The following is a 16,383-nucleotide window of genomic DNA, read 5'->3' on the forward strand; positions in this document are numbered from 1 at the left end:
GCGTTGGCATTGCAAGCTGTGCACCCCAGACAAAAGAGCAGTCCGTTTGGACAATAAATTAATCAAAAAGGTCAGGTTGCACAGTTGGTGAGGGGGATTCCCTCAGCAGCTAGACTATCATATAAAAGCTACTTGCTCTCAAATAGCACAGCTCCAACATCGCTGTCAACTTGAGGCAGAAAGACCCATGAACAAACAACAACTGAAGACAGCTGCAGTAAAGGCCTGGCAAAGCACCATAAAGGAGGAAACCCAGCGTTTGGTGATGTCCATGCGTTCCAGACTTCAAGCAGTCATTGCATGCAAAGGATTCTTGACAAAGTATTAAAAATGAACATTTTATTTATGATTGTGTTCATTTGTCCAATTACATTTGAGCCCCTGAAATAAGGGGAACTGTGTATGAAAATGGTTGCAATTCCTAAACGTTTCATACGATTTTTTTTGTTCAACCCCTTGAATTAAAGCTGAAAATCTGCACTTCTATTGCATTTCAGTTATTTCATTTCAAATCCATTGTGGTGGCGTACAGAGCCAAAATTATGAAAATTGTGTCAGTGTCCAATTATTTCCGGACCTACTGTAACTGTATATTATCTTTAACTGTGCATGCAATGTCTTGTATATAATGTATAACCCTGCTCACTTAATGTAACATGTATTTGTCATCATAACTCTATGCCCACAACATACTTGAAAATGAGAGGTAACTCACAATGTATTACTTCTTGGTAAAACATTTTATAAAGAAAAAAACGTTTGTCGTTAACATGTATTAATGATATTTCCTGCCCCCAAGCGACTGGGTCTTTAGAGTTTGGTGCTTGGACTGAGCAGAGTGAATGCAGAATCTCTCCTGCTGCTCATTAACCTGATAGCTTCTTCCTCAATTACTTGTTGTGACACTGTGCATAACACCCCATAAAGATACACACAGACCTGCACACAACACAAAGTTGATACCTAAGTGGCAGGGTTCTGTAAGCACAACCCACAACCCGCTACTCTACCAAGTAAGGTTATATGAGGGGTCCAGCACCCTTGACAAGTCTTTGTTACCTTCCCCAATATTTTCCCTGATCTTGTCCCCCAGGTACAAACCACTGTCCGCGCCGTCACCTCCATATTGACGTATAGAGCTGTTATCCCATGGAAAGCAGATGTGGTTAGTGTTGTCCCAGCATATGCAGGAGCAGGGGAGGCCTGCTGTGCTCACAGTTTTCCTATTGTCACTGTTATTATTATCATTTATTTGTAAGGCGCCAACATATTCCCCTTCAAGCTGAGTGATGTCATGACAATACCTGTGGACGTGTTTGAAGTATAATAAAGGACTTCATGAAGGCAAAGGTTTGACTGTAAAAAATAATCTAATTATTCATGGGAGTGTACAGAAACTGTATTGGCTTAATATACTTAAGTAAGGTTCGGTGACTTGCACATATCATTTGCTGGCCCGGTAATACATGTCCATTTTACTTTGTCACCCCATAGCAAATTCTATTTTAAAACTGTGAGACACACAATGAGGAACCACTTTACCTATTGTTAGGGTGACCAGAGTTTCAAAAGTCGAAACCGGGACACATCAAAAAATTATTTATAAAACAAATGACATCACTTAAAAATAAATATTATAATGGTATTTGTCTGATAGTGTCCCCATTTGTGCTGCATTATTGATGTATTTCTGTTTCCTAACATAACACAAATTCTCGAGTGTAGCAAAATGACTGTTTGGTTTATATTAATAAATCCTTTCATTAGATTATACTAATATATTTAAAATATTTATTCTTGGATATGATCGATCACATCAAAACACGCTGTGTCTATTTTTATGGTTTTACTTTATATATATATTTAATCTTGTAAGGATTTTATGAAAAACGTTTGCTGCTTATCTTAAAAAAAATACTTCCTGCTAACTACATTTTGGTCAAATTTACGACAACACAAATAAAGCAGACAGTGACTGTATTAATCATCAGAATAGCACAGACCAAAGTGTTCTTTTCCACAGGAATATTCTTTTTGGGGGGAGGGAGTCAAAAAAAGAAGCAAAAGTTTAGTTAAATAAAAAAATATTGCTATATAAAATAGATTATATATAAGTAAAATGTATGTTGTGTGTATATATTATGAGTTACTATCATCATAATATGTCAACCCTCATAACACTTTTTTCCAGTAACTTCAGTTCTGAAATAGTTTACTGTATTATCCTCTATGAGTTCTGCTGCTCCGTGCACCCCAAAACTGGAACAACCTACCGGAGACTCTCACATCCACCAGCAGTTTAAGTTCTTTCAAAACTAAGGCTGCCTCACATTTTAATCTGGTCTGTAACTGTTACATAAGCCTATTATATACATCTTCTCTAACTGTGCATGCAATGTCTTGTATATAATGTACTGTATACCCTATTCATTTATGTAACTGTATTTTTAACCATGTATTATTTGTCATATTAACTATGCCCAGGACATACTGGAAAACGAGAGGTAACTCTCAATGTATTACTTCCTGGTAAAACATTTTATAAATATCCACTACGCTTTAAGTGAAGAAGCACTTTCTCAAATGTCCCTTATACCTAGCTCAGTCTAGCCCTCCCTCTGCCATGTCAGTATTGTTGAAGGGGGGGTGAGTTGCATGCGTCTATATTTTGGGAGGGGAGGGGGGGGTTGTTAAGCCCTTGACATCAGAAAGCTCCTCCTATGTAACACATGTACATGCTGTGTGTGGGAGAGTGGAGGAGGGCTGACACAGGCAGGACCCAAACAAAAGCTGCAGTGCTTCCCTCCTACCTCAACCTCACACCCTGGCTCATCGTCTGCAAACTTAAAATAATAATAATAATAAAACTTCCACGAAAAAAACCACCAACATTTAAAGAGGCACAAACCAAAGGTATTGGAATAGATAAAGACATTGTCTGGAGCGGGGAAGGAGGAGGAGGAGGAGGGGGAGAAAGCAAACCCAGCTCTGGCCAATGAAAGGCAAGTCCCTGGCTGTGACATATGCAGCAGGCAGAGTTGCTGTAGAAGAGGGAGAGAGAGGGAAGGGAGGGAGGAAAATAAAGATGGCAATGTCTCTCATTCAAGCCTGCCGCAGCCTGGCTCTGTCCACCTGGCTGCTGTCCTTCTGCTTCGTGCATCTGCTGTGCCTGGACTTCACGGTGGCGGAGAAGGAGGAGTGGTACACGGCCTTCGTCAACATCACCTACGTGGAGCCGGCCAGCCTGGAGCTGAGGACGGAGAAGAGCGAGTGCGGGAGGTACGGGGAGCACTCCCTGAAGCAGGATGCCCGGGGGTTCGCGGTGCTGCCCTCCTCGCCGCAGGACAGGCTGGCTTGTGACCCGGCCACCAGGTTCTCGGTGCCGCCGCATGCCAGGAGCTGGGTGGCCCTGATCCCCAAAGGGAACTGCACATTCCGGGATAAGATAAGGCACGCCGCCTTGCAAAACGCCTCCGCCGTGCTCATTTACAACATGGGCTCCAGCAATGCCAATGAGACCATCACCATGCCACATGCAGGTGAGTGCCGGGCGCGCCTGGGGCAGCGGCTGGTCTGGGAGGATGTTTATTTCATTGATTATGTGCACCGTGCACAGCCAGAGAGGTGCATTACATCCGTGTGTGTGTCAAAGCTTTTCAGGGCAGGGTCTCCCTATGCCTTATGTTGTGATTTACCTGTTGCACTTATCCCCATTGTATTGTCATTTATTTACCTTGTCTTGTCATTTTGTCAAGCGCTGCGCACATTCTTGGTGCTTTTAAAATAAAATGATACGTAGAGACAGACTGTGGCTGTAAAAATCGTATGTGCTGCTTACCGCGCACTATATTGTAATTGTGAAGCGTTTTGAGTCCCATTGAGAGAAAAGTGCTATATGAAATAAAAGTTGTTATTATTGTTACATACTCAGGCGCTGCATTTTTGTTCACGTGTGTACAGTATGTATGTAGCACTGTGCATAACAGGTGAGTCACAGCATCACAGTCTTGCCTATCCAGGTCCTTGGCGTAAGGTTTAGTTCTTTATTGTCAAATGGGATCATTACAGTTTATCAGTGAGACCACCACTGGGGAAACTGCTGTGTGAGGGCATGTTACCGGCACCTGCATTTATTTACATCGTGACGGCCCTATGCGACATCCAGGTGGATGCATGGCATCCGTGCCCACTCGGGAGCTGTATATTTCGGGACTTTTATTCAATTATTTATGCATGTATTTATTTATTTTCAATTAGACCTCCACTACAGAACATTAAGTGCTGTATTTGATTGATTTCCTGATTGATTTGCCTTTAATGAGACGGTGTGGGTGCATCTGATGCTGCATTGTGGTGGAAGGCTTATGTAATTATTTCTGTGCTACAAAACAGAGTCTCTTATTCAAAGTTCTTGTCAACCAAGGGTGCCAGAGACTAACCCAAAGTGCTGTACTCCCTGTGCGAAAAGGAAAGATATTGGGCGTTTGTTGTATCGATGATTTAAATAGCGCAAGTTTCAAAAAGAAAGAATGTACAGCAGAGAAACAATGCTAACTTTAGTCATTATGATAACAATGTAATTGCCAGTGGACATTTTTTTTTTTACAGACATTAAGTAATCAGTTTCAGTTGACAATCAGTTTTGGAGTACGTCTAACTAGTGTTATCAAAATGATGGGGTGTCCCAGGAATTGGACAATATCAGTAGAGGGACACCTTGCATGAGAAAAGGTTCAGATACTGTAGCACCACTGTAAGAGGAGGCATCTGGAGGACTTGATCATTTGTCAGGAATAGGTAAACATACTGTCGTGCTGTGAATAACGTTGCTGTTAACCAGTGAAAGCTGCCAATAACGATGTCCAGATAATATACAGTTGTTTTAACATGATGAGAGTTTCAGACTCTGGGTATGGGGAAATAAATTGACATACCAGATGCATCTAATAATGTCTGTGCGTCGCCTTAGTACTACTTAGTACTGTACTACTTTCTTTACTGTCTGTCATTCCTGAAGAAGAACCATGTGAGGTTCGCAAGTTTGTAAATAATTAACTAGCTACTCACCAGCCCTTTTATCCCCTGTACCCAATTTTCCAACTCTGTCAATGAAATGTCTGTGAAATGACTGTATAACCTTGTTCTTTTAAAGCTGCAGTTCAGGCTCCTGTTTTTTTTTTTAACTTCAATAGTTTCATGTGGGCAATTTCTACTTACCTAAAAAACTGCATAGCTGCCGGTCAATTCGTTTTACGTCTATTGATCAGCAAAGTTTGGCGACATCTTTAAATACGGGGAATGTAAATCGTTGCTATAGGAACAAGCATGCTTGTTAAAATAGAATACAAGAAAATTGGTCTTTCAAAGTCGTTTTTTTTAAAACAGAAAATGCTAAAAGTATTTTTTCTTACTACAGAACTGATTTATTAAAAAAAAACCACACATGCAGGATATTGCATGAACTGCAGCTTTAATGTAACCATGTATTGTTATAACTCTGTGCCCAGGAAATACTTGAAAAGGAGAGGCAACTCCATGTATTACTTCCTGGTAAAATATTATAATAAATAAATAAATAAAATATCTGTTGGGATAATAAAAGGTATCATACTACCTGCTCCTTCTCCCCGATTTGTTAATTTACTACCATGCTTTAGTAGTTAACTAAGTAGGCAACTGGTCTATACAAACTGGATGGTTTAATGGGCTTAAATGTATGATGCTACAACTCTGTTCTCCATTAGGCCTGTAATTTAGTGCGCGCGCGTCAATGATAATTGCATGTGTGAGCCTGACGTTGCTATAGATGCGACGCACACGCGCACGGCCGTGAGCATTGGCGCAGGAAATCTGAGGAAATACCAGAAATTTGTATTTTCACGCTGTTGCCGTGCCACTTGACGCTGTGAGCCAATCACAGTACGGCCTACCGCTGTGACATCATAGCCACGCCTTCTAGCCGTGCGCATCACCGCTTGCCCTATAGACACTAAACACGCATGCCATGTTCACACGCAACACCATGCGCATGCGCCAGTGTGTACTATATTACAAGCCTTAGGCTACGCTTATAGTGCCGGCGACGCGATGGTGACGTCAAGCTGCAGTCGCTGGAAAAATCAAATTGAAATGACTTACAGCGATCGCGACCAAACCGTTGCGCCGTCACCTTGCGCTTACTATAAGCGCACGCGACGGCGGCAAAGCATTTGTTTTGACACGACGTCGCTGTCGCCGGCACTATAAGCGCAGCCTTAGGCCTTGGCCATGTTTGGCGCTTGCTGGCGGAAGCGTGCTGATGCGCGCTCCCGCTCAGCACTGAGCCCCTACAGCTGCAATTAGAGCGGCTTTAGTAGGGGCTCACCTGCGCTTCCACGCGCTTGCGGAAGCGCAGGTCTTAGGGGAATTTAAAATTCCCCCGCTTGCCGGCGAGACAGGCCGGTCACGTGAGCGGTTCGTCCAATGAGGGCGAACCAGCTCCGTGATGTCACTGGCCCGCCCCCGGCCAGTGACGCGCCCGCCCCCGGACCGCCCCCTGATGGCTGCTGAGAGCGCTTGCGGTAAGCAACCGCAAGGCTAGGGAAAGCACCCGCTTTCTCTGAGCCTCAGCGCGCCTCATCACGCCAGCGGTAAGCGTGTCCGAGGCCTTAGGCTGCCTGCAGGAGACGGCTCGAGCTACGTAGCTCGCGCCGAAACAAACATTAGGACAACAATGCATTTGTACATACTGCGCGCTAGCGCGTGCACATGCACTTCGGGGAGAACAGCGCTTCATGCTACAAACATGTTTATATTTCCCGTGGACGGGTCACGTGAGCGGTTCGCCCAACGAGGACGAACCAGCTCCATGACGTCACGGCCGCGCCCCCGACACGCCTCCCTGCCGCCTCTGCCTGCAGGAAAGAAATATCTCCTGCTGCAGGCGAGCGTGCGCTGAGGAGCACGGAAGCTAGCACGCTCCACTATGGACACAGCCTTAATTTGCACATTTTCCACTCCCTCTCACAACCACAGTGATGTTTTAGTAGCCATAAGAACACAATTATAGTTGTCAAACAATTACTTTGTTTCTGTTCTGCCATTGTTGTCAGTGTGCAATGAATTAACTAGACTTGCTATATCATGGTATTCACAGAGAAGGCATTTGCTGATCATAATGATCTTTTAAAAAAACTTGAGAAGTTACACATTGCCACAAGGCACCCAGTGTACCCCGGTTATTAGGAGGTCAGAGTGTGTGGGTTCTAGCTGGTACTATATTTATAACTATATTTCCCTTACAATAATAAACTTCTCATTTTTAAAGGAAGGGGCTTTGGTTTCCTTTTGAATAGGGCCTTTTCTTTTCCACATCAATAACATAAATATGTTCTTCTTTTTTAAAATGGAAGTTTTTCTTAAAATCTTTGCCCCATTGTGTAAGAGAGTTGTCACAACCAATTCTAACAGCAACATCTTTTTTTTATTACACTAAAAAATGTGCACAATGACACTGCTTTGTTTTGTGGTAAAACCATGTAACAATGACCTCATTTAACTTATTTTAAAGGCCTGAGTAAGCTTTTTTTCTAGTGGAACGAGTAATGAAAGGGTTAACATATTATGCGCAAGGCATTGCCGATACTTCCGTTGAAGGCAATGCAAAGTTCACTTAGTGCATTTTAAAAATAGATTCCTGCAATACGGAATAGTTGGTTGTTAGTGTCCTGAATCAGGAATAGCAATGTAAAGCCACTTATGCCAATAAATTCGGTATTTCGTTTGGCGTGTAATATTTATACTCGCCTGTTTCATTCCAAGACAATAGGGCTCATGTACTAAGTTAATATTAAAATATTAAATTAAAATGTGTACATCAAAATGTGACTGCTCATATGTAGTATAAACCTTAATAAAATGGGCATAGTTTATATGAAAGCTTCGTATATGTGACGTACTGTATGGATTGTTGTCATGCTGAATAACTAATTCATACAATTTAAATTAAAAGAATTTAGTGTGTGTTTTATTTATAACTAGTGTTTGTAAAAAAATATTAGAGTAATATTATTTAATAAATCTACTGTCTTTGATTATCCGCTCAGCCAAAATTGCTTTATTAAAGGAAATATGAAACAAAATGTCAGGTGCAGAGGGATTATAGACATATACCAACAACGCTGCGTGTAAGATAGATATCCTACACAAGAGCCCTCATCTTGCACTCATGACAAAATAGGAAAGAAACAATTTTCTTGCTGACTTAATGGTCAGGGAATATAAATATTCTTACTACATTAAGGAGGCATTCCAAAGTATATATATTATTATAGACACCAAACTATATATATGGTATTTATTGTCTTCCACTAGTATAGATTAGTTGATCTGATCTCAGACGCGCTATTAGAGAGGGATGGGGTTCCTTACACTGCATCTGATCTCAGACGCGCTAATAGAGAGGGTTGTGGTTCATTACAATGCATCTGATCTCAGACGCGCTCCATTAGAGAGGCTTGGGAGTTCCTCAGAATTTCACTTAGGGTTCCTTAGCCAAAAAAAGCTTAGAAACCACTGATTTAGAGTATTAGTCTTAAGAAGAGGTCAAACAGTGGCTTGTGCAAAAGAGATGGAAAAGTACCAGAACAAAGTGATGACTTAAAGAAGTTATTGAGGATGGGGACTATTTGCAGAAGCGAGACGTTTCAGGAAATGGGAATGTATGGAGGGTTTATATTTGTAAAGTGGGTTTCTGGATTAACATATTAAAACTGCATTTTCATTGACAGAGCTTTATAGAAATTAACTAGTTCTTTTTAAAGCATGATGCATTCTTCATTTTTCTTTTAGAACAAATGTTAATTTCTGGATTTCTTCATATATGTGTAGGGGAACTTTTCAAGGTTTGTCTTGCATGTATGAATTCATCAGACACTTTTTTTTGTAGCAACCTGTTAATTAGGTGGCTACGCATTAAGATGTACAAACCTTTGATGTATACTAGAGAGCAGGGGCGCACAAACTTTTTTTGCTGTCCCCCCCCACCTGCTCTCCTGCATTCTGCACCCCCTTCCTACGTCACGTGGCGTCAAATGATGTCACGTGACCCGCAGCATCATTTGACGTGTGTGACGTCACGTCACATTACCCCGCATGGGCACGAGTGACGCCTGCAGAGTCAAGGTAAGTTTTAGAGTTGCAGAGGCCTCACGCGATCCCCCAGCATTTAATTTATATGCCTCGGGGAAGAGCGCGGAGCCTCTGCAACCGCCCGCACCTTCCCAGAGAAATCCAGCGCCCTCCACTTTGCGCACCACTGCTTTAGAGTCGTATGAAAATGCTCTGTGTCAATATAGTTCTTTTGCATCAATTAGCTTCTTGCATGTTCTGGGAGCAGCGGTGCTCAATATAATTGTGTATATTAAAATTTGTGTACCTAAAGATGCTTTTTTTCTTCTTGGGTCAGGTAAATTTGCCAATGAAAGTAGTCACATGTAAGAAAAGCAATTAACAACTTCCCTGTATTGGAGAAAGGCAACAACTAACCCTACAAAGAATTCTAGCACAGTGTCCCGTCTCCTCACAGTCTGAATACAGTACTTAAGGATGTTAAGGACAGCCGCATTGGCAGCACCGTTGAATATAAACCATATACATATATTCATTATTGGCATACAAGTCCAGACTCCACAAAGCTTCTTCGCTGTAGGGAAAATTATAATACAACAGATTTACCTCTGGAGCTCCCTACCCTACCAATGTCCATCATTTCAAAACTCAACCAAAACCCCACCTCATAATTATCCACATTCTCACAACTCTGCACTTCACATATTGCAAATCTTCATTTATTTACACCTGTGAATTTATGCAGTAAAAGCCTCTGTTAGATTACATGCAATCGCACTTATACCCAGGGCCGCCAACAGGGGGGGACAAAAGGCACGGGCGTCCCGGGCCCCGTGAGTCAGGGGGGCCCGGCCGCCGGGCCCCATGTGTGGCCCTGGCCGTTATATGAATAAATAAAATAAAAAAGTTTTAAAAAAATGAATGGCGGCGATTGCGCATGCGCAGAGCCGAGGTTCCGCAGGGTGTCCTGCCTTCTGCCTGTGATCCCTGCCTGCTGCTTGTGGGCCTGGTCCGGCCCGACCCGCTCCCACCCCCCTCGCTTCCTCGATCCTCCCGCCCCCCCGCTCCCAACACGCCAACCCTGCATCCCCATGTGCGCCTCCTGCCCCATGCAGCAGCCGCGGGGGATGCTGCAGCCACCTGCCGGCCTCGCGCCCTGCCCCCAGAACTCACTTCCCGCGCCAACCATTAATTTCATCTCTGGGGGTCCCACACTTCTACCTCCGTAGGTGGTGCCAGTAGCTGCTCGGTTGGCAGAGATGTAATGACTGCTTTTCAAAACTCCCAAGCCATGTGGGCCAATAGGAAGCTGTGACATCATCAAGTTTGGCTAACTATTGGCTCACGTAACCGGGGGCTATAAACTTTGCCGACATACCGACACCCCCATCTTAAGGTCTGTATCTCCGCAGAGCGGAAATTAATGTGGTTCATCTCTGGAAACCCCCCTGTTTCAAACCTATGTTAAAAAAAAAAATTGAAAAAAAGGGCATGAGTTATTCCTCCTTTAAGTGAAGATGTACAGAACTTCCGCAAATTTATCCTAAGCTTACCACGGGCTAATGTCAGCATGGGACTTCTTGGATCATAAAAACTGGTAGAGGTTTTAGGATGGCAGTAAATGGAAATGTGGTTGTATTTATTATTTCTCAGTGTCGTACAAAGAGTAAGAGAGATAGAGTAAATGAATACATCTGGAAGAAAGGACACCCTTCAAGCCCTTGGAAGGTTTCATCTGATAAATTGGGAAGAAATGGTTTATGAGAGGTAGGGCCGGACCTTCTGGGGTCCTAAGCTATGTGAAATTTAAGAGGCCCCAACAATGAAAAATACATGCGTTATTCTGACTGAAAGGACCATTGAAAATATAAACATGAAACTGAATTGAATGAAAGCATTATATTAGCATTGTTATAAACAAGTTTGACGGTGTAAAGCTAAAATGGAGAGTGTTTGCACATCACATTCATTTTAATATTAAAACATTTTCTTTCGTGATTTTTGGAGAGCAAAATAGTTGATAATGTCTTCAAATGATAAGCTACAAAGTTTGTCACTTTCAATGCACATGATGCTCAGGGTCATATTTGAACAACAATGTTTATAGAGAATCTTCATTTCCCCATATCTTCTATATCATCCGATTTTAAAACTTGCAATGCATACGTTTTTTTCTATTCTTGAGGCCCTAAGCTGTAGCTTAGTTGGTTTATGTATGAGTCTGGCGCTGATGAGATGTGAAGTCTGGTAGCTGAGGAGATCTTTGAATGTAAACGGAGGGTGCTAGTTGGAGAGCTGGTAGCAAGGGGGAGGGGTTAATAGGATTTTGAGCGTTGGATAGGCTAAGAAAAGGCAATCAGAGTCAATAACATGCTGGGTATATTCCCACCCACCCTCCCTAGATGGCAAGCTATAGTGGGCAAGTCAAGTGCATTTGTCATGCAGAGGGAGAAAGGTTATGGGTGGTGTTGGATTAATGTATGATTTGTTTCATTATATAGATAGATATAGATAAGTAGTTAATATGTGGGAGTAGGGTTAATTAAGATTTAATAAAGCGATATTATATTTAAGTCGGAATGTTCCAAGACTATTATGAGATGGAATAGTGCAGTAATTTCAGGTTATTTCATTCTCACAACTTTGGGGACAAGGTAGGGACTGGCAGGGAGCCGCCGGTTGGTGTGACCCACTAGGGTCTTGTGGTTTGAGGTTTAGTTACTGGCTTGTGGTAACTTGATGTGCCCACTGACCTGGTACAGCTGATGGCTGGCACAAGTTGGTTTATGTATGGTGCTGCTTCCAGGACTGATTTGGTCAATTGTTAACTTACCATTCCTTTATAAATGTTATGGTCAGGTACATTGTATTGTTGTGGTTATTGGGTCCTTAAAAAGGGTAAATACCACATTTGGTTAAGGTGGTAGGACTGAACCTTTTTGGCATCATGTCATGGAGGCTACTGCTGTGGGGAGAAAAATATGTCTGAAGTCAGTTCTAGACCAGCTGTTTTCAACCCTTTAAAAATATACGGCGACTCCATGGAACCCAGGAAATAACTGAATTTGCTGAACCTCAGCGCAATTATCTAATCTATTAAAAAAGTACTATCTCTGTGGATGAGCTTTTCTTTTTTAATTAAACGAACCGCTTCTATATGGTATATAATCTATAACAACATTATCATGTTTACTAATCTTTTTGAAATATTTAAATAAAATAAAAAATAACTACACAGTTGCAGAAAACCACCGATCTAATTAGAACCAGGAGTGGACGCATTTCTTAAATATTCTGTAAATTGGGTCTATTGCTAAATCTGAAAAATGACTAGGATAGTATGCTCTCAGCAGATACTTTAGTAATGAGCTGCTTTGTAGAAAGCTGTTTCAAGCGTAATCTGCACGGGGAATTGTGGAAAACAGCCATGGTATTATCTTCATTGAATAGTTGCTTTTTGAAGTGAAACTTCTTTAGTGGCACCTATTCTGATGGGGTAAAACGGGAGAGATGGGGGACAAATGTGAAACGGAAGTGACGTCCCCCCCTGCATCTACTGTGACATGCGGCGGCGGCGGCGGCGGCGATAGCCGCCGCCGCCGCTCCTAACAGCCGCTGCTCCCCCACACACACCCGCTGTGACATGCTGCCCACACACCTGCTGTGACATGCGGCGGCGGCGGCGATAGCCGCCGGCGCCGCTCCTAACGGCCACTGCCATGGGTATAGCAAGATGGCTGCCGCAGAGCTTCCGGTGCTGCGGGTGTAATAAGATGGCGGAAGCCCCGCAAGTACTCCGGCTGAGAGAGGAGGAGGAGCCGCTGCTCAGCCTCTCTCCTCCCTCTTCCCTACCTCCGCTTCCCTGTGTCCCGCTGACTAAAGGGTGCCGCTCTCCTCACACGGCCGGCCGCTGCGCCGCTCCTAACGGCCGCCGGTCCCAGCTGCCATGCCGCGCATGCGCAGTTGTGATGGCGCCGCTGACGGACGCCACACATGCGCAGAAGTGGCAGGCAGCGGCGCCATTCCCCCCAAACGTGCACTGCCATGCCGCGCATGCGCTGTTCCCCGCGCCCGCTGACATGCCGCGCATGCGGTAGTCATGGTGACGCTCACGGACGCCACATGCCTGCCTCCTGCTGCTAGCTCATCTCCGGGCCGGTCACCGACCCCCTGCCCAGCGGGATGTCTGTCGGACATGGAGACCCGCGCCCTGCTGGATATCTGGGGGGAGGCGGACGTGCAGGGATCCTGCCCGACCTGAGTCCCGGGATCCTGCTTCTCCCCCTGGACCCCCGTGCAGGGGAGATGAGCAGGCGGAGGAGACCTAGGAGCTGAGGGGGGCATGCGCAGATGTGACCGCCGGGTACCTCAGGCCAGGAGAGGGCGGCGGCGGTAGCAGCAGCTGCGAGGAGGAGCCATGCGCGCCCCCGTTAGGTGAGGGAGACCCCCAATAATGTCCTGCTTTGGTAACGGGAGGAGGGGGTAACGGGACCACGTGTCGCCAGGGGGGGCTAGGAGTCCGCAGCTCCGTGTCCGCAGCTAAGCCGGGGGTAGTGGGAGTCGGGAGGAGGGGGGTAACGGGACCACCGTGTCGCCGGGGGGGGGGGGCGGGAGGGGCTGGGAGTCCGCAGCTCCGTGTCTGCAGCTCCGCCTGGGGGAGGGGTGGGGGGCACAACACAGAGAGACATTCACACAACACAGAGAGAGAGAGACACACACTGACTGACACACACACACAAACACACTGACTGACACACACACACACACTGACTGACACACTCACACACTGACTCACACTCACACACTGACTCACACACTGACTCACACTCACACACTGACTCACACACGCGCACACACACACACTGACTGGTACGCGCACAGACGCGCACACACACACTGACTGACACACGCGCACACACACTGACTGACACACGCACACACACGCTGACTGACACACGCGCACACGCTGACACGCGCACACACGCTGACTGACACACACGCACACACGCTGACTGACACACACACTGACTGACACAAACACGAACACACACTGACTGGCACACACGCTGACTGACACACACGCTGACTGACACACACACACACACACACACTGACTGACACACACGCACACACTGACTGACACACACACACACACGCACACACTGACTGACACACACACACACGCACACACTGACTGACACACACACACGCACACACTGACTGACACACACGCACACACTGACTGACACACACGCACACACTGACTGACACACACGCACACACTGACTGACACACACGCACACACTGACTGACACACACGCACACACTGACTGACACACACGCACACACTGACTGACACACATGCACATACATACTCACTGATTGACATACACTGACTGACACATGTGTGCCGAGCACGCGCGTTATAAGTCAATTTCTGCGACAAAAGTCAAAGAAGTTTCACTTACTATGCGCGTGCACAGCACACACAGCTTTTTTTTTTTTTTTCACATATGTTAAGTCAATCTTCTTTTCTCTGCTGCAGAATAGTGAATTGTTCCTTTGTTGTTTTTCTCTGGCATACCAACTGGACCGATTTTAAGCATTCTAAACATGATATATTATAGTGGCTGTGTTTTTGCCGCTTTTAGAGCTGATTTATTCCTTTTCTAGACAGCATAACAGCATACTCACTTTTGAAAAATAGCTTTTTGTTCTACGCTACATACATCACCAAAGGCCTTGTGTTTGCCGTAATGCCGATATTTAAGTCAAACACGTTAGAGTGGAATTAATGCAATCTCCAATAATGTATGTACAAATGTGCGCAGTTGATTACTTAGCAATGATATAGCTCAATGTCAATGTGGTTAATATAGCTTTTCCATACAATTTCTTTATTTTATTGTTATAAGATGGGATTTGTAAAATTAAAGAGATCTGGCAGGCCTAGGGTTGCCAGGTGTCCAGTTTTGAACCGGACTGTCCTGTATTTGAACACTCTGTCCAGCCAAAAATTAGAGGTTATACTGGACATGTATGTGTATACTGCAAGGCTGCACAACTTGTACAGTGAGAAGGGCCGAACTGATCCAAGGAAAAAAGATTTGGTCCACCCGGGTAAAATCATCATCATCATCATCATCATCATCATCATCATCATCATCATCATCATCATCATCATCATCATCATCATCATCATCATCATCATCATCATCATCATCATCATCATCATCATCATCATCATCATCATCATCATCATCATCATCATCATCATCATCATCATCATCATCCTCTATCTCCCCCAGCACCCTTCATAATCATCATTATCATCCTCTTCATATCTCCCCCAAAAATCATCATCAACCTTTGCTAGACTCCCCATCGATCTCTCATACCCCCATCTCTCCCCCTCACCCATACACATAATACTCCCCCTCCACATCAAACACAAAATACCCCCTGCACACCACAAACATCCCACCTCCCTGCACCTCACATCACTCTCCCCCTGCACCTCACATCACTCTCCCCCCTGCACCTCACATCTCTCTCCCCCCTGCACCTCACATCTCTCTCCCCCCTGTACCTCACATATCTCTCCCCCCTGCACCTCACATATCTCTCCCCCCTGCACCTCACATATCTCTCCCCCCTGCACCTCACATATCTCTCCCCCCTGCCACTCACATACCCCTGCACCTCACATATCTCTCCCCCCTGCATCTCACATCACTCTCCCCCCTGCACCTCACATCACTCTCCCCCCTGCACCTCACGTATCTCTCTTCCCCTTGCACCTCACATCACTCTCCCCCTGCACCTCACATCACTCTCCCCCCTGCACCTCACATCACTCCCCCTAGCCCATTTCAGCAGCCCCCCCAGCCCATTTCAGCAGCCCCCAGCCCATTTCAGCAGCCCCCCAGCCCATTTCAGCAGCCCCCACATGAATAAACTACCCCCACCCCCATGCTTACCTGATGGTGGCGGCGGCAGCAGAGGTGGCGGCAGCAACAGAGGTGGCGGTGATGGCGGCGACAACAGAGGCGGCAGCGGAAACAGAGGTGGTGGCGGCAACAGAGATGGTGGCAGGGTGAAGCACAAGGGAAGCGCGCTCTAGCAGCAGACTCGGAAGTTCCGGGTCAAGCTACACTGCTAGAGCGCGTCACCCTGCTGGAGCAGGCTCATGGGGGAGGGAGGGAGAGCGTGCAGTCACACCGACACCGCTGGAGTGCGCTCCTACTTACTACTGGAGCGCACTCCTTCTTTCCC

At 45.3% G+C, this 16,383-nt stretch overlaps 1 protein-coding gene across 1 annotated transcript in view; it reads left to right on the forward strand.

Annotated features, from left to right (window-relative positions):
- The first annotated feature begins 2,766 nt into the window (after positions 1 to 2,766).
- RNF150 (ring finger protein 150) overlaps positions 2,767 to 16,383 on the forward strand; it is a 195,418-nt gene continuing 181,801 nt past the window's right edge. Inside the window, exon 1 of the mRNA XM_075614783.1 lies at positions 2,767 to 3,539. Coding sequence (XP_075470898.1) covers positions 2,996 to 3,539 — 544 coding nt within the window. The 5' untranslated portion in view covers positions 2,767 to 2,995. The remainder of the gene's footprint in view (positions 3,540 to 16,383) is intronic.

The sequence above is a fragment of the Ascaphus truei genome, chromosome 1 (genome assembly GCF_040206685.1).
Source record: "Ascaphus truei isolate aAscTru1 chromosome 1, aAscTru1.hap1, whole genome shotgun sequence".
Lineage (NCBI taxonomy): Eukaryota > Metazoa > Chordata > Amphibia > Anura > Ascaphidae > Ascaphus > Ascaphus truei.